The sequence below is a fragment of the Artemia franciscana genome, chromosome 5 (assembly GCF_032884065.1).
Source record: "Artemia franciscana chromosome 5, ASM3288406v1, whole genome shotgun sequence".
Lineage (NCBI taxonomy): Eukaryota > Metazoa > Arthropoda > Branchiopoda > Anostraca > Artemiidae > Artemia > Artemia franciscana.
Window position 1 is genome coordinate 19,280,714 of NC_088867.1, and position 20,070 is coordinate 19,300,783.

Sequence of the window (20,070 nt, forward strand, 5' to 3'; positions counted from 1 at the left end):
TACAATAGGTCTTAAGGGAATACCCTGTTTATGTATTTTTGGTAAACCGTAGAGTTTAGGACAGAAACTACCACGGGGAAAAAATTTATTGTAAGTTGTGGGGTGATTTTACCATTTTGTTTTAACTGCTTTAATTCATTTATAATATTATTAGTGAACTGATCAGTAGGATCATGAGTTATTGTTTGATATGTAATTGTGTCATTTAAATGCGAAAAAATTTTGTTGTCATAGTCTGTTGTATTCATGACAACAAGTGAATTGCTTTTGTCTGCTTTAGTTATTATAATAGAAGGATCTTTTCGGAGATTAGATAGTATTTTTATGTCATGCAAATTTTCCGGTGTGGAATTAGTAGGAGGCTTAAACTTTTTTTGGCTATTATAGAGGATATTTATTAGACCAGATCTAACTTCATCCGGGTTAGAGGACAGAAGGATAGTGTTTATGCAAAGCGGACTCTAGAGAGGAAACTATATCTGCCACAGGAACCTGTTTCGGTAGAAAAGAAAATTTTGGACCTTTTTCTAGTGTTTCAATTTCCTGGGGTTCCAATGTTTTAGAAGAGAGGTTAACGATAGCAGGCCCAGGAGTGAATCTTGGAGAATAAATACGGTTTCTCATCGAAGATTCATTTCGTAAGCCCTCTAATTTTTTATAGAGGCGTTCCTTGGACAAGCGAAAATCGTGGCTAAACAAATTCCTTTCTAATCTAACAACTTGAGCAAAATCAACAGTGGACAGGTTTTCCAGCAAAAAAGTTTCCAACGATTTTCTCTCTGAAGAAATAATATGTCGTTTCTGTTTTTTGTCCTTAATAATATGGACTAGGGTTTTTAACTGTAGTGTATGGGCAAATTGCGCTTCTTTTCGGGTATTTAAATGTAATTTATATCTTAAAGACTTGGGAATAAGGTTTTCCTTTCTACAGGATTCTAAAAATTTTTGTTGATTGATAATATTAGCATGTTTTTTACCTAGACTAATAAAATAAAAGATATCATAGGTCAACTGCTCCCCATAAGCTAGACGAAAATAGCGACGAAGACCACACTGCCTTTCCATAACAAACAAATACAACGTAGAAACAATAGGGAAAGTTTTTTCAAGACAATGGAAATTATTTATGTAGATATTTCGGCCCTATGTCCAAGGGCCGTCTTCAGCACAATACAATACTATATATATATATAAAAGAACTTACATCAAATTGTGAGAATTAAAACTGAATATAAAAACACTTATTAAAACAATTTTTTTTAAAAATATAGCCCTAGCATCCTTACTTCAGCGAAGTTCAACCAGGACTGGCGAAAAGAATGAAATGAAGAAATATAAGCTCATTCAAACTAAAGAGAATAAAATGATTAGATGCAATTTCTTAAAGCTAATCTTGCTTGTTTAGCAGCCTGTCTCAAAGGCCTTTTCGTAGTTGGTTCAGTACTATTATAAATTGGTTTAGTAAAATATTTTGTTAGATCATTTTTAATTAAATTTGAGTATAAAGAATTTATACATTATATAAAATATATAAATTTATATACATATATAAATGCAGAAATAAATTTTATCAGAGATATTCTTTTTGGTAATGGATACCCCATTCCTTTTGTAAATAAAATAATTAGCCGTAGAATAAAAAGGTGCTGAAGACGGCCCTTGGACATAGGGCCGAAATATCTACATAAATAATTTCCATTGTCTTGAAAAAACTTTCCCTATTGTTTCTACGTTGTATTTGTTTGTTATGGAAAGGCAGTGTGGTCTTCGTCGCTATTTTCGTCTAGCTTATGGGAGCAGTTGACCTATGATATCTTTTATTTTATTAGTCTAGGTAAAAAACATGCTAATATTATCAATCAACAAAAATTTTTAGAATCCTGTAGAAAGGAAAACCTTATTCCCAAGTCTTTAAGATATAAATTACATTTAAATACCCGAAAAGAAGCGCAATTTGCCCATACACTACAGTTAAAAACCCTAGTCCATATTATTAAGGACAAAAAACAGAAACGACATATTATTTCTTCAGAGAGAAAATCGTTGGAAACTTTTTTGCTGGAAAACCTGTCCACTGTTGATTTTGCTCAAGTTGTTAGATTAGAAAGGAATTTTTGTTTAGCCACGATTTTCGCTTGTCCAAGGAACGCCTCTATAAAAAATTAGAGGGCTTACGAAATGAATCTTCGATGAGAAACCGTATTTATTCTCCAAGATTCACTCCTGGGCCTGCTATCGTTAACCTCTCTTCTAAAACATTGGAACCCCAGGAAATTGAAACACTAGAAAAAGGTCCAAAATTTTCTTTTCTACCGAAACAGGTTCCTGTGGCAGATATAGTTTCCTCTCTAGAGTCCGCTTTGCATAAACACTATCCTTCTGTCTCTAACCCGGATGAAGTTAGATCTGGTCTAATAAATATCCTCTATAATAGCCAAAAAAAGTTTAAGCCTCCTACTAATTCCACACCGGAAAATTTGCATGACATAAAAATACTATCTAATCTCCGAAAAGATCCTTCTATTATAATAACTAAAGCAGACAAAAGCAATTCACTTGTTGTCATGAATACAACAGACTATGACAACAAAATTTTTTCGCATTTAAATGACACAATTACATATCAAACAATAACTCATGATCCTACTGATCAGTTCACTAATAATATTATAAATGAATTAAAGCAGTTAAAACAAAATGGTAAAATCACCCCACAACTATACAATAAATTTTTTCCCCGTGGTAGTTTCTGTCCTAAACTCTACGGTTTACCAAAAATACATAAACAGGGTATTCCCTTAAGACCTATTGTAGCTTGTACTAAAGCTCCCGCTGCCAATATTGGAAAATGGCTTTGTGCAGCTTTCAAACCTTTATTGTATTCTCAAAATTCCTATATTCATAACTCGGCAGATTTGATTAAAAAACTTAGCAACACAAGTATTTCAGAAAACACAATAGTTAGTAGTTTCGACATTGTTTCCATGTATACAAATATAGATGTAACTATTTCAGAGGAATTATTAAAAAACAAAATAGAAGAAAATTACCACTTGATCGAGACTTCAGCGACAGGAATTGATTGTGAAGTTTTAATGACTCTTGTTAAAATTTGTAATAAGTTTTCTATGTATTTTCAATTTCGCGATTCTTTTTATCAGCAAAAAAATGGATTACCCATGGGGGCACCTTTATCCGGGCTACTAGCAAATATTTACGTCGAGAATCTTGAGAATTGGGCATTGAATTCTTATTTTCTAAAACATGTCTATTGGGGTCGTTATATGGATGACGTAATTTCACTTTGGAATTATGGGGAAGCTGAACTTCGGGGCTTCTTAGATCATCTTAACACTTATGACCGAAATTTGCAGTTCACCCTTGAAGTTGAAATTGAAAATAAACTACCGTTTTTAGATGTATTAATTATTCGTAAAGCTGATGAACTGGATTTTACTATATATCGAAAGCCAACACAAAACAATAGATATCTTCACTTTAATTCAAATCACCCCCCACAAGTTAAAAGAGCAGTTGTAATTTCCCTCATTGATCGTGCCCTAAATATTTGCTCCCATTCATATATAAATGCAGAAATAAATTTTATCAGAGATATTCTTTTTGGTAATGGATACCCCATTCCTTTTGTAAATAAAATAATTAGCCGTAGAATAAAAAGACATTCTTGTAAAATCGAAGAAGATACTTCACAATGTGAGGCTATTGATAAGCCCTCAAATATTGTCTATCTTCCGTATATCCCAAAGATTACAACAAAATTAAAAAATATTTGCACAAAAAATAATCTGTACGTAGTTTTTACTAATAATTTTAAAATCATCAATTTCTTAAATTTGGGTAAAGATACGACCCCAGTTACTCGCCAAAGAGGGGTCTATCAAATACCCTGTGATTGCGGAAAATACTATGTCGGCAGGACCCATCAGAATCTAGACAAAAGGTTACAACAGCATAAAAATGACATAGACAAGGCCTTAATTTCAAATGGTTCCAACAATTCCTTTGATTCTGCTCTAGGTTGGCATATATTTAATAATCCGTCCCACATGATACTTTTTGAAAACTCTTCACTCATTAGTAATGATTTGGGAATAAAACAGGTGGTTCGAGAATCAATTGAAATTAATCTCAAAATAAATAAAAATATTTCTTTGAACAGGGACTTGGGGGAATACTCATTAAATTCTTTATACTCAAATTTAATTAAAAATGATCTAACAAAATATTTTACTAAACCAATTTATAATAGTACTGAACCAACTACGAAAAGGCCTTTGAGACAGGCTGCTAAACAAGCAAGATTAGCTTTAAGAAATTGCATCTAATCATTTTATTCTCTTTAGTTTGAATGAGCTTATATTTCTTCATTTCATTCTTTTCGCCAGTCCTGGTTGAACTTCGCTGAAGTAAGGATGCTAGGGCTATATTTTTAAAAAAAAATTGTTTTAATAAGTGTTTTTATATTCAGTTTTAATTCTCACAATTTGATGTAAGTTCTTTTATATATATATATATAGTATTGTATTGTGCTGAAGACGGCCCTTGGACATAGGGCCGAAATATCTACATAAATAATTTCCATTGTCTTGAAAAAACTTTCCCTATTGTTTCTACGTTGTATTTGTTTGTTATGGAAAGGCAGTGTGGTCTTCGTCGCTATTTTCGTCTAGCTTATGGGGAGCAGTTGACCTATGATATCTTTTATTTTATTAGTCTAGGTAAAAAACATGCTAATATTATCAATCAACAAAATTTTTTAGAATCCTGTAGAAAGGAAAACCTTATTCCCAAGTCTTTAAGATATAAATTACATTTAAATACCCGAAAAGAAGCGCAATTTGCCCATACACTACAGTTAAAAACCCTAGTCCATATTATTAAGGACAAAAAACAGAAACGACATATTATTTCTTCAGAGAGAAACTCGTTGGAAACTTTTTTGCTGGAAAACCTGTCCACTGTTGATTTTGCTCAAGTTGTTAGATTAGAAAGGAATTTGTTTAGCCACGATTTTCGCTTGTCCAAGGAACGCCTCTATAAAAAATTAGAGGGCTTACGAAATGAATCTTCGATGAGAAACCGTATTTATTCTCCAAGATTCACTCCTGGGCCTGCTATCGTTAACCTCTCTTCTAAAACATTGGAACCCCAGGAAATCGAAACACTAGAAAAAGGTCCAAAATTTTCTTTTCTACCGAAACAGGTTCCTGTGGCAGATATAGTTTCCTCTCTAGAGTCCGCTTTGCATAAACACTATCCTTCTGTCTCTAACCCGGATGAAGTTAGATCTGGTCTAATAAATATCCTCTATAATAGCCAAAAAAAGTTTAAGCCTCCTACTAATTCCACACCGGAAAATTTGCATGACATAAAAATACTATCTAATCTCCGAAAAGATCCTTCTATTATAATAACTAAAGCAGACAAAAGCAATTCACTTGTTGTCATGAATACAACAGACTATGACAACAAAATTTTTTCGCATTTAAATGACACAATTACATATCAAACAATAACTCATGATCCTACTGATCAGTTCACTAATAATATTATAAATGAATTAAAGCAGTTAAAACAAAATGGTAAAATCACCCCACAACTATACAATAAATTTTTTCCCCGTGGTAGTTTCTGTCCTAAACTCTACGGTTTACCAAAAATACATAAACAGGGTATTCCCTTAAGACCTATTGTAGCTTGTACTAAAGCTCCGCTGCCAATATTGGAAAATGGCTTTGTGCAGCTTTCAAACCTTTATTGTATTCTCAAAATTCCTATATTCATAACTCGGCAGATTTGATTAAAAAACTTAGCAACACAAGTATTTCAGAAAACACAATAGTTAGTAGTTTCGACATTGTTTCCATGTATACAAATATAGATGTAACTATTTCAGAGGAATTATTAAAAAACAAAATAGAAGAAAATTACCACTTGATCGAGACTTCAGCGACAGGAATTGATTGTGAAGTTTTAATGACTCTTGTTAAAATTTGTAATAAGTTTTCTATGTATTTTCAATTTCGCGATTCTTTTTATCAGCAAAAAAATGGATTACCCATGGGGGCACCTTTATCCGGGCTACTAGCAAATATTTACGTCGAGAATCTTGAGAATTGGGCATTGAATTCTTATTTTCTAAAACATGTCTATTGGGGTCGTTATATGGATGACGTAATTTCACTTTGGAATTATGGGGAAGCTGAACTTCGGGGCTTCTTAGATCATCTTAACACTTATGACCGAAATTTGCAGTTCACCCTTGAAGTTGAAATTGAAAATAAACTACCGTTTTTAGATGTATTAATTATTCGTAAAGCTGATGAACTGGATTTTACTATATATCGAAAGCCAACACAAAACAATAGATATCTTCACTTTAATTCAAATCACCCCCCACAAGTTAAAAGAGCAGTTGTAATTTCCCTCATTGATCGTGCCCTAAATATTTGCTCCCATTCATATATAAATGCAGAAATAAATTTTATCAGAGATATTCTTTTCGGTAATGGATACCCCATTCCTTTTGTAAATAAAATAATTAGCCGTAGAATAAAAAGACATTCTTGTAAAATCGAAGAAGATACTTCACAATGTGAGGCTATTGATAAGCCCTCAAATATTGTCTATCTTCCGTATATCCCAAAGATTACAACAAAATTAAAAAATATTTGCACAAAAAATAATCTGTACGTAGTTTTTACTAATAATTTTAAAATCATCAATTTCTTAAATTCGGGTAAAGATAAGACCCCAGTTACTCGCCAAAGAGGGGTCTATCAAATACCCTGTGATTGCGGAAAATACTATGTCGGCAGGACCCATCAGAATCTAGACAAAAGGTTACAACAGCATAAAAATGACATAGACAAGGCCTTAATTTCAAATGGTTCCAACAATTCCTTTGATTCTGCTCTAGGTTGGCATATATTTAATAATCCGTCCCACATGATACTTTTTGAAAACTCTTCACTCATTAGTAATGATTTGGGAATAAAACAGGTGGTTCGAGAATCAATTGAAATTAATCTCAAAATAAATAAAAATATTTCTTTGAACAGGGACTTGGGGGAATACTCATTAAATTCTTTATACTCAAATTTAATTAAAAATGATCTAACAAAATATTTTACTAAACCAATTTATAATAGTACTGAACCAACTACGAAAAGGCCTTTGAGACAGGCTGCTAAACAAGCAAGATTAGCTTTAAGAAATTGCATCTAATCATTTTCTTCTCTTTAGTTTTAATGAGTTTATATTTCTTCATTTCATTCTTTTCGCCAGTCCTGGTTGAACTTCGCTGAAGTAAAGATGCTAGGGCTATATTTTTAAAAAAAAAATTGTTTTAATAAGTGTTTTTATATTCAGTTTTAATTCTCACAATTTGATGTAAGTTCTTTTATATATATATATATAGTATTGTATTGTGCTGAAGACGGCCCTTGGACATAGGGCCGAAATATCTACATAAATAATTTCCATTGTCTTGAAAAAACTTTCCCTATTGTTTCTACGTTGTATTTGTTTGTTTAATCTATCAACAGAATCTTCCAGAACGGCTGGTAGAACGTATTTCATTACTTTCAAATTTAATACCTCCAGCTGAACTTGACTTCATAATATGGACAATATTACTCACTTCCATGCAATTCTTTGGCCTTAAATGAAACAAAACATCAAGATCTACCGGTCAAAATATCTCAAAATAAATATTCTCTGGTGGCTGAAAATTTGTGATAGATTTGACCTTTTATTTGGGAAATGTTCACAAAATACTTCAGAAATCTTCACAGGGTCCACCAAAAGACTACCTTCTCTATTTTTTATATTTTGAGATTTACTGGGTTAGGGGTCACCAACCACGCTTCCAATAATTTGTCATGTCTTCGTAGTAGAATCTTCAGTTTTTTAATGGAAAATACAAGGGAACTTGTACAGTAATTTTCTTAAGGTTTCAGGAAAACACAAAAATAAATCCTGTTATAAAATCATATATTGCTTCCACTTAGAAAGTTTTCCAGTGTGCCATTCAATTTTTTTCTGACTCTCAGAAGACCGCGTTACCGTCGATTGGTTCTCTTACGAAAAAAATAGGGGTTTATTTCCACGGTTGCCAGATAGCCAACAACATTCCTGGTGTCTGATAACGATGATCTACAGTTGGCAATGTTTTTTTGGCACTGACTGTCAGCAAGCCTCGTAATATTTAACTAAGAAAAAAGGAATAAGACTAATTAAACCAGAAAAAGATATAAGTCTATTCCAAGAGAATAGATTATATAGAGTACATCAATAAAAATTATAGATCTACATCAAAGATAACTGGACCTACGTTGCCTGAGCAACGTGGTGTTGCGGCAAACTTTGTCCGGCTTCGCCGAATAAAGTGTTGCGAGAGCAACACTTTGGTTTTTTTTCTTTGCTATGGGTTAAACACTGAAGTTGTCAGCCTATCGAAGCTTTTAAAACGTTATGTTCAAAGAAGAACGCGATCAGTAGTCACATGATCAAAGGCTATTCCTCAGCGTTGAAAAAACAACAATAACAAAAGAATATCGAAAGAAGGGACTAACTTGACTTTGCAGCCAGTTGAGCTTTATCCTTTTCAATCGTAGACATCGTGACGGGTCAAGACTTGGAACAATATCTTATATAATATAGTTGGTATTATAAAGCTATCCGTAAGTTTTCAGGATCAAAATACCAAAGAGGACACTCTTTTAATTATTACGAAACTGCCTCGTTGTTTTACGTTATCGTTTGTACCCGTTGCGTAAACACTTAATTCTAGGTTATAGTGAGTATGGGTAGGCTACACCAACTAGCAAAAGTTACAAACCCCTCTTCACTAAAGGTGACTGTAGCCTAACAGACGATTATTTCTTACAAGTCCCCTACATGTCTTACCACTGGAACCAACTCGGTCTTATCATCAAATACACTGGAAACAAATAATAGGTACACCAAATAGCAAAATTTACAAGCCCCTCACTGCCGAAAATGACAGCCGACCTTTCCTTACAAGTCCCCTGCATGTCTCACAATTGGTATCGGCTTATTTTTGGTTTCAGTGTGTACCCTGCTACTAAAGTTGTCAACCCCTTGAAACTTTCAAACTAGTATATCTCATGAAGGAATTTGTGTATCAAAAAATTGATCACATATACTTTAATCAGCTCATCAAGAGCTATCGATTGCCGTCGAAAAAAAAATTCTGTCTGTCTTAGTTCAAAAGTTGATTTTTTTGCCGTAGGACCAACTTTCTAACGTCACCACTTAGAAAGGAGCAAAGGATAAGCTCCAATTTCTTTAGCAATGACAGAACTTTTAAAGTTCAAGAGGTGCATCTGATAACATTTCTCTATCTCAATCCCAAGTCCGAAAAAAAACAAATGATAAACCCAGCCAAAATCGTGGCAGCACTTTCGGACCCGTGGGAAAATGCCGCTTTTTTGCTTCTGTAAATTTTTCTATTTATCACTCAAAGTAGATATATTGGCTGTGGGGCCGGGTAACTGCCGCATATATTTAACCCTTATAGATTTTAGTCCATCTTCAATTTGAAAGTGGTGCCTGCCTGCTTGCCTGCTAGAACAGAGGTTTCTACTCGAAAGCAGAAATATGGTTTGATGAAACGAAAGCTTGGCTGCACAACTTCAGATACTCCTCTTTGACATAGGCTTCATAACTCCACTTCACTTCGCACACCATAGGCTCTGGCTCGTGGACAAGCAAAAACCATCCTTTTTGACCCCAGGCAAGAGTTCTGTGGAGCTTTCCAAAATGTAATGCCATATTCATCAATCCGGCCTGAGTCCACACTGTTCGTAAAAACCTTACAGGTTAGACCCTTACCAGTTTCCAGGAATAAGCCGACATCGGCGGCATAGGAAAAAAAAAACGGGACAAAACCAAAGTGTTGCTCTCGCAACACAAAAATGTATGCCTAATATTTTTGCTGATTCTGTCAGCAACAAGTATAATTTTTGATGAACGGTACTTATTAGCAAATATGAGTATCCATATATTGAGAAATGTAATCTAACTAATTTTCATGGTTTCACGGTTCCTGGATCCGTTTGCTCAAAAACATTACCAACATTAATGAAAATTGACCAGTAAGGTTGTTCACCTTAATTGCTCCTAAATCGTTTAAGCTTAGTATAATTTACTTTCTCTCTCTTTCTTCACCAAATACAAATATAAATTACGTCATTTATATATTTTGGGTGTGGCGCTGTGCCATAGTTACATCGGTCATTACCTTCTACTTTTTTTTTCTTTTTCTGTACGGGTATATAAGATGAGAAACGTAGACAATTTTTTATCATATTTTATTTAAATTTTATCCAGTTATTAATTTTTGTACATACCATGGCTAAATTGCTTGTAAGTACTTATGATTCCATTTAACAATTTACAAAACATAAAAGGTAGGTCATTCCAATTTCGGGGATGATTTGATGAGATTTATAGTCATAACAATGTTGATAGGATAAAATAAGTAAATCTTTATATATCTCCGCTCAATTCAGCCTCAACTGTCGGTGGCTCGGACCCTCAGCTCATAGATGCCACTTGATATACTCGAGCGGTGCCTTGATTCGGTACAAACGGCCCTCGCATGACATTATTCTGAGTCTGGTCTTTCTTTATGTTATTTTCCGTGCATTTTTGGCATATTTCTATTGCTAATAACTCAACCTTAAAATCTTTGGTTATTCCACAGAATCTCCTTTCTCTATCTTTAATAGTTTAGCCTTTTAATCAGTGTACGGATATACATTGATTTGGCTCAATAGTAACCGAAACTCAAAGAAACAGAGATTTATAACAACAGATAAATCAAAAGAATCGAACTTTGATGTGTATTTAAAACATATAAAATCCACTACGTTTAATCTTATACATCAAAAGTTATGAGCCTGAGAACATTTGCTCAATTTTTGAAAAAGGGGGAAACACCCTCAAAACATACAGTGATCTTAATGAAAATCATATATCAGATTCAGCACGTCAGAGAACCATACTGTAGAGGTTTCACGCTCTAATATGTGGAATTTTACATTTTACCATGAAGAAATTTTTTGCAGGGATACGGAATTTTCTGTAGATACGTAATAATTCTTGTTTATTCTTGTTTATTAAGTTTTACTGTTGTTTCTTACTTTCACTTGAAAAAACTTGTTTCTTATTCTTAAATAATATATAAAAGTGAGGCATAAACTACCTAGGTTTTTTTTTATACCAGCTTTTGAATCAAAAAGCTTGCTTTATGGGCTTGTTAACGCTTACTTTCACTTCTGTCACTTACTAAGGTCGCCAGTTCCGCCTTTTAACTTGAATGACTTCATTCAAAGTTAAGTTCTGCGGATTATTATTTTTTCGGTGTTTTTTTTTTTCCTTTTCTATTGCTAAAAACTGTGTCAAGGGTTCAGAATTGTTCTGCCAGATTTTTTTTCCCCAGCTTCGATACATTAGCTGTTTTATCTGTGCAGAGGAACATTCGCAGACAAGCGTTTGATATTATATCCGTGCAAAAAGTGGCTCTGTCAGCTTTTTCCCTAGCCAGGTGCCGGCCAATTTGCTTTCCACGTTCTCAAGCTTCAGTCATTACCTATAGGTTCACCAAAAAGATCGTGGGAACGAACTGTAAGTAAGGAGCGACTCGGCTCAATAGTAACCGAAACTCTAAAAAAAGGAATTTTGATACCAATAGATATATCAGAAGAATTGGCTTTTTTGCTGATTTCAAATACACGTATTTCATTAAGTTTAGCCTTACCCATCAAATGCTACGACCCTGATAAGAGAAGCTCCCTCTGAAGGTCAAGTGATCTTAATGACAATTGCACCATCAGATTTAACGTATCAGAGAACCCTACTGTATAAGTCTCAAGCTCCTACCTAAAAAATGTGAAATTTAGTAATTTTTGCGAGAAGAAAGACACAGATGTGTATTTATTTGTATTTTTGTTTTTTCCCCCAGGGGTGATCAGATTGATCCAGTGGTCCTAGAATACTGAAATAGGGCTCATTCGAAAGAAGATTGAAAATCCTAGTGCCCTTTACGAGTGACCAAAATAATTTAATGGCAACTAGGCCCCCTCCCTCGCCCCTTTTTTCCCATAATTGTCTTATAAAAATTTTGAGATAGCCGTTTTGTTCATCATTGTTGAAAGACCTAATAATTATGCCTTTGGGTATAACATGACCCCCTGCCCCTACACAGCCCCTGGGAAAAGATCTTTAAGTTATAAAATTTGACCATTGTTTACGCATAGTATTTGTTATTGGGATGCATGCATACATTTTCATTTGGGGGACCAATTTTATGGTGGAGATTGTTCAATGGGAGAATTTTCTATGGGGAGGGAAGTTTCCTGGGAATGAAATTTTCAGGGTAAATTAAACACTGCGGAAATTAAACAGAATTCTTATACAAAATTATTTTTATATGTTTTGCTTTTTCTTTTCCGTCTCAATTCTACGCGCGGAGTGGTTAAGAGTGACTATGGGTAAATTTTCTTTGGGATTGAATTGTCTAGATGATATTTCCGCGCAGAGGGGTTTTCTCCGTGAAGACGGTAACATATTTGCAGGTATTATTTAAAAAATAATCAGAAATTAAATAAAAAAAAACAAGCTTTTATCAACTGAAAGTAAGGAGCAACATTTAACCTTAAAACATACATAAATCATTACGTGGTTTGCCCCCTCCTCAACACCTCACTCTTTAAGCTAAAGTTTGAATTTTGTCCCAACTCTTTAAGAATGACTTCTGAAACACAAGGTTCATTTAGTTAGAACAATAAGACGGTTTTTTGTTAAAGTACTAAAAAACTTTAGCGTAAAAAGCGAGGTGTTGAGGAAGGGAAAACCCTCTTCATATACCCAATAATTTCTGTTCGTTCTAAGTTTAATAGGCTCCTTGAATCATTGGCAATGGCCATCGCTTTGATCGCTACGGTCTTTACAAATCATTTTTTTTTAATTTCTTTTCCAGTTAATTTAATTTTGTTGTTGGCTTGTTTGTAGCAAAATTCAGGGCTCGCAGAATATTACTCAAACATTTAATTTTGTAGCTTGAAGGGTTTATCTTTTTTTTGCGTGTGTGTTCAAATAGTCAAGGGAGAGATGAAATCGTTCGTAGGAATGAAGGGTATGGAAATACCTGCCAATAATCATCGAAACCTTCAAGGGGAGGGGGAAATGATTATAGAATTCGATCTTTAGAAGGATTTTCACAGTTGTATGCTTCTTTTATTTATCTCCCATCGATTCAGCTATCTTAGGAAACTGAAAAGTGTTTGTAAGTATGCATTGGATTGGCGACGCTTCTTGACTACTAAGGTAGTCAATCGGCCTTGCTGTGTCTTGAACAAGCTTCGAATTCAGCTACAGCTGAGTTCGGACTCTGGATCCCATAATACTAAGCTGAGATCAAATCCCCTGTAACACCATAAAACTAAAAACCTAAAATTTTCTCATTAGAACGAACATTTTGAGTTCTAATGTCATTTTGATGCAAAAGAAAAAATCAAACCAAAAAAGACTAATATTTTTAGCCCTTTTATTCATCGAAAAAACAATGTCAGTTTGAATATCGTCAAAATCAACCTAATACTCAAAGAAGCAGGGGCGTCACTTGTAGAGGAGGAAGAATTCCCATCCCTTTTTAATATGCTCAGTAAATCTATTTTATTAAATTAGGGGGGGGGGTATGAAAATAAATGACATAAAACTAATACGGAAGAAAATCTGTCTTATTCGGTAAAAAAAAAGTAATCTTAACAGTAATTTTACCCAAGCTGGTTGGGAAAAATTACTAGTCGATCGGTAACATTCATTACTACCAAGAGTGTATGCAAGATCATTTTTTTTCAAGGAATGCTATAAAAAAAAACAGAAAAAAACATCCAAAAAATTGTTTATATGCCTTTTGTTACATTTTTACAGTCTATCAAAAATTTTAGGGGATGGGGGGGGGTTCAAATCTCGTATCCCCCCCCCCCTAGATACGGCCTTGATTGTCATCCAGACATTTTGGCAAGTAACGTCTCTGCAGAGAAGACCAATGAAGATTATTGAATAACAGCTTAATGATATCCAAATTTGGAGAAGTTACCACACGGTGGCACTACATTGTCCCAAACACGTATGCTGTCCAAATAAAATAAATAGTTTTTCACAGGCAGCAATTAGAAGTCTCTATTTGAGTCGATTTATTTGTATTACATAGTACACAGCATTCCATAGTCGCACGCTAGCTTTAGAGGAAAATCAAAAGCAGTTCATATATAATTGCGCCCGAGGGTGGAGGTGTACTGGATTTTCTGAAGCCTATATTTTAGACTGAATTTCCAAATTTTGACACATATTTTTAATATGAATTTGAAAGCTGAGGAAGAGCAAATTTATGCTTAGCCTACTTGCCTTAAGAGAAGTGAAAGAGGGTATTTACTGATCGTTCAAGATCAAGACTGGTCCTGGGAACCCCTGCCAGTGTTGATTTATTTTGTGGGGTTAAGATAATCATCAGGTACAATTATGAGATAACCAACCAGATAATCCAAAATCTACCAGCTTCCGAGGGGCAGACTCCCACCTGATACAGTTCTTTTTTATTTTAGCACATTTATTTTTATTTTTATTTATGCATTTTATAGTTTACTTATATTAAAAAGACGAACGAACAGGGAATAAATACCTTTCAAATAACATACGAAGGAGACTGCCACCATTTCTAGCCCTACTCTTTACTTATACTTTACAGAAAACATGTTATAATTGAGTAAATATGTCCAGTTTGTAATTTCAAACAGTTTAGGTGCCCAATGCTGTTCAAACTTGTGAACAATAATTTATCTTAAAAAGATGTCCTTTAAGCATGTATTTTATTTCAATAGGGAACTAATTAAGATTTAGCGTAAAGAAAAGGACAGTAGCCCCTAGGGCACTCCCATTCCTTTAATTTTTAACATTGCTCTATATGTTCATCTTTAAAATAACTTAAAAATCGTTAAATTTCGAAAATTTTGAATTCAAGATGAATTTTATGAATGGGTCAAGGCTGCCAGTTTTGAATTTGTATTAAATGAAAATAAATCTTATCTATTAGCTAACATTTTAAATTTAGGTCAAATTTTTCCTGGCTAAGTGTATATTTCAACTAAAATTAGGGTTGCTACAACTCAATGTGGATTTTATAGAAAGAACATAACATACTCGAGGATAATATGAATTACAAAATAGATTAAATATGAGTGATTAATACAGCTAGCACTAGGGGTACTTTTCGCAAATTTTAAGTTTGTAACAATTATTCGACAAGATGTAGATTTTTGCTTCTGACACAAAATCTGGATTTCTGAACTGTTTCTTTTTACGCGGTTAAAATTTCCACTATGGCTAGCCCTTGCTGTCAATTTTTACCCCGAGAATACCAAATGTGCTAATGTTAACTCGAAAATTAAGTTAACGAATAGGCTTCTTGTCAACTCTTTCTATGGAAGACTTAGTTTTCAGCCTTCAGTCATAAAATTTTGATTGAAAAGCTTGAAGTTTAGACAGCTTAACAATAGTCAGGGAGCTGTGTACAAGTTATAAGCAAAAACCTCTACAAGTTTAAACCAAAAGAAAAAAAAAAACTTGGAGCGATTCGTTGAGGTTTAAAAAACCTCGTCGACTTAAAAAAAAGTAACCCTATCTCGTCTATTATAAACTTTTTTAGTTTGGGTAGCCAGACTATTTATAACTTATTACAGGATTAGACAGTATTGGCATAACTTATAGAGCTTGGAAAAGAGATCTGATAAAGCGACGTAAAACTAAAGGTCAACACATACCTTTTTGGAATTACCTGAAAATATGGAATACCTTCCATATTTAAACTCTTTGTACTTTTCCTATTTTTTGCAAGATGGAAATATTAAGATCAGATTTAATGAGACATATGTCAGTAGAAAGTTTATTTTTTTTTTTTTATATGCTTAGTAAATTGGGAAACTGAAAATTAAAGAAAAATTTAATAGATCGTTGCTTGAACAGTAGTTCAGTACGACACTTTTCATTCAATGAAAAAACAGAATAAATCTATCACTTAACTCAATTATTTAAGGCAATAGTATTATAACTGCTCGGACTGTGGAGTGCTAGAAGTGCTTTTTTCTGGGAAATTTGTATGATTTTTCACTCTCTCTAGTTTTCTAGTCTTTGGTTTTCACTTCAAAGCTTATCTTTTGAGACCTTATATGATATGGCTATATATAAGACTATATATGGTCTTATATAGTGGATTAAATAAAATAAAAACAAGTTTTTACTGCAAGTAAGGAGCGACATTAAAACTTAAAAACGAACAGAAATTATTCCATATATTAGAGAGATTTTCCCCTCCTCAACACCCCACTCTTTACGCTAAAGTTTGACTCTTTGTTACAACTCTACTTTTTAAAACAATATAAAAAACTTTACCGTAAAGAGTGAGGTGTTGACGAGGGGACAACCCCTTGAATATACAGAATAATTTCTGTTCGTTTTAAGTTTTAATGTCGCTCCTTACTTGCAGTTAAAAAACTTGTTTTTTTTTAATTTAATTTCTGAACGTTTTTGAATTAATGGATGTTTTGATTTTGGATCACCGCACATGAATAATTAAAACAAAATTTGCATACTAATTTATTTTTTTGCTAAATGGCTTTCTCATAGTTTTGATCGGACGATTTTGAAAAAAAAGCTGTGGTGGAGGAGGCCTAAATGCCCCCCAGTTTTTGGTTACTTAAAAATGCAACTAGATTTTTTTTTTACAAAAGTTTTTGCTAGTAATAAACATGCGTACCTTACGAGCTAACTTACGTAACAAAATTCTATATTTGCGTATTTTCAATACGTATATGATGGGTTTCTCCCCCTCGTCAATACCTCGCTATTTACACTAAAGCTTGAATTGTGTCCCAAATCTTTAAGAATGACCCCTGAATCATAAAGGCCGTTGAATAAATAGTTGAAATTAGTAAAAATACTTTAGCGTAAATAGCAACGCATTGTGGAGGAGACATCTCCTTATGTATGTTACTACGTATATAATGCTACTCATTACTTCCAGTTGAAGAAAAATATTTATTTTCTCATTCCTTTTTTTAGATAATGCTGGAAAACCCTGTGCCCCCTTCATGGATAATATCTTCCCTCGTGATAAATTCCTCCATGGAAAGACCCCACCCCCAACCCCCACCCCAACGTGAAAAAGTTGGAATGGGTCCTCTTGCGATATTTTAGGACCACTGGGTCGATACGATCACCCCTGGAAAAAAAAAAAAAAAAAAAAAAAAAAAAAAAAAAAAAAACACATCCGTGATCTGACTTGCAAAAAATACAAAATTCCACATTTTTGTATATTGGATCTTGAAACATCTTTGGTAGGGTTCTCTGATACGCTGATGCTGATGGTGTGATTTTCGTTAAGATTCTATGACTTTTAGAGGTTGTTTTCCCCTATTTTCTAAAATAAGGCAAATATTCTCAGGCTCACAACTTTTGATGAGTAGGACTAAACTTGATGAAACTTATATATTTAAAATCAACATTAAAATGCAATTCTTTTGATGTAACTATTGGTATCAAAACTCCGTTTTTTAGAGTTTCGGTTACTATTGAGCCGGGTCGCTCCTTACTAGAGTTTGTTACCACGAACTGTTTGAAAAGCGTCTATAGAGACTTACTACGTAAGTGCGATAATAAAACCAATAGCTACACAATTTTTAGCACCAGCATTAATTAGGATTGGTGCAAGGTCAATGGACCCTTTTGCTTCCCCCAGTCTTAATTTGTGACCCTCCTCCATATTTTGAAAAATACATTTTAGGGGGAGGGGTATTTCTGTTGAAAATTTTACTGAAAAAATGACGAACTTGTTTTCCTCGCCTAGATATTAGTAAGTACTTTCCGCCCTCCCTGCTAAATTTTCATGAAGTGTTAGCTGTGAGTTTCAGACTCCCAGTAGATCAATGTAGATCAACCATGAAACGTCTGTTTTTACTCATTTTATTTCAGATTGCCTTTCTTGCTCTTCTTGGACTTGTGTATGGTAACCAGCTCGTCTATACGATTCCCCAAGCCCAACCATTTTATACACCATTCAGTTTACTCAGGTACGGAGCTGCACCATACCCACATCCTTATTATGGATCAGGTTCTTTGATTCCTGTTGCACCAGCACCGTTAGTGCACATTCCAACCAAGACTGTAACAAAGATTGTACCAGTGCCTGCAGCACCAGCACCAGTGAAGTATTATAGAGGATCTCACGGGTATTCTTACGGGAAGACTGAGCCAGGAAGCTACTCACATGTTTACTCTAATCAATGGCATTAAGTAATTTAAGCTGGTTATTTATTGTATAAGTTATTATTAAATTAATTTCAATTCTGATTTGTAAACTTGGTTGAGGAGGTCTACTACTTTACTATGATCAATTAAAAAAAAAAATCTGCAAAAGAAATTTTCAAAAAAAAAAGTAAAGACCATATGCAACTTAAGATCAGAAGAAATAGAATCCTACAATAAATAAAACTCAAAACAACCAGAAATTACTATTAAAGAATAAATGAAATCCAAAACAAACAGAAATTAAATAAGTTATCACAGAAAAAATATACAATAGGTACTAATATAAATGAATAGATATATATATCAAAATGAGTAAAACTCAAGTTGAATATGCAGATCAAGCTTAAAACAAAGAAAAATATTTTGTAATTGAGGCATATATAAAACCCAAAACGAACAAAAATCAAATAAACAATCAAACAGTTCGTGCTAACGAACTGTAGTAAGGAGCGACCCGGCTCAATAATAACCGAAACTCTAAAAAATAAAATTTTGATACCAAGAGTTAGATCAAAAGACTTGTATTTTTACGCTGATTCTAAATATATAAGTTTTATTAAGTTTTGTTTTACCCATCAAAAGCTACGAGCCTGAGCAAATTTGTCTTATTTTAGAAAATAGGAGGGAACACCCCCTAAAAGTCAAAGAATCTTAACAACAATCACACCATGAGATTTAGCGTATCAGAGAACCCTATTGTAGAAGTTTCAAGGTCATATCTACAAAATTTTGAATTTTGTATTTTATACCAGAAGACAGATCACGGGTGCGTGTTTATTTTGTTGTTGTTGTTGTTTTTTTTCCCCAGGCGTGATCGTATCGACCCAGTGGTTTTAGAATGTCACGAAAGCACTTATTCTAACGAAAATTAAAGGTTCTAGTGCCCATTTTAAGTGACCAAACAAATTGGAGGACAACTAGCCCCCCCCCCCACGCTCATTTTTTCCCAAAGTCACTGGATAAAAATTTTGAGATGGCCGTTTTGTTCAGCATAGAAGAGCATAGGAGCATAGGAGACGGGCTGCAAGTTACAAACTTCGACCATTGTTTATATACAGCAATGGTTATTATGAAGTGTACAGACGGTTTCAGGGGAAATTTTTCACGTTAAAGGGGGGTCGGGGGAGGGGGTTACGTTCCAGGATCTTACCCTGTAGGAATTTATCATGAGGGAAGAAAATTTCCATGAAGATTTTCTGGCATTATTTAAAAAAAAAGAAAAATAACTAAAAAAAAGTTCTATAAGGTTTAAGTATGGAGCAGCATTAGATCCTAAGACGAACAGAAATTATTACGCATATAAGGGGTTTCGTCTCCTCCACAATACCTCACTCTTTACGCTAAAGTATTTTTAGCAATTTCAACTATTTATTCTACGGCCTTTGTGATTCAGGGGTCATTCTTAAAGAATTGGGACCAAATTGAAGCATTAGTGTAAAGAGCGATGTATTAACGAGGGGGAGAACCCACTCATATACGCAATAAAAATATACAAATATAGAATTTCTTTACGTAAGTTAATTATCAAGTTACTTATATTTATCAAACAGTTCGTGATAACAAACTGTAGTAAGGAGCAACCCAGCTCAATAGTAACCAAAACCCTAAATAACGGAATTCTGATATCAATGGTTACATTAAAAGAATCAAATTTTA

At 33.8% G+C, this 20,070-nt stretch overlaps 2 protein-coding genes across 2 annotated transcripts in view; one reads left to right on the forward strand and one right to left on the reverse strand.

The window, feature by feature from the left end:
* LOC136027058 (proton channel OtopLc-like) overlaps window positions 1-20,070 on the reverse strand; it is a 428,472-nt gene that overhangs the window by 318,008 nt on the left and 90,394 nt on the right. The gene's annotated exons all lie outside the window — the stretch shown is intronic.
* LOC136027057 (uncharacterized) lies at window positions 10,316-18,456 on the forward strand. The gene is made up of 2 exons (XM_065703986.1): window positions 10,316-10,413; window positions 18,079-18,456. Exons 1-2 carry the CDS (start codon window positions 10,399-10,401, stop codon window positions 18,397-18,399), a joined length of 336 nt encoding a protein of 111 aa, XP_065560058.1. The 5' UTR covers window positions 10,316-10,398; the 3' UTR covers window positions 18,400-18,456.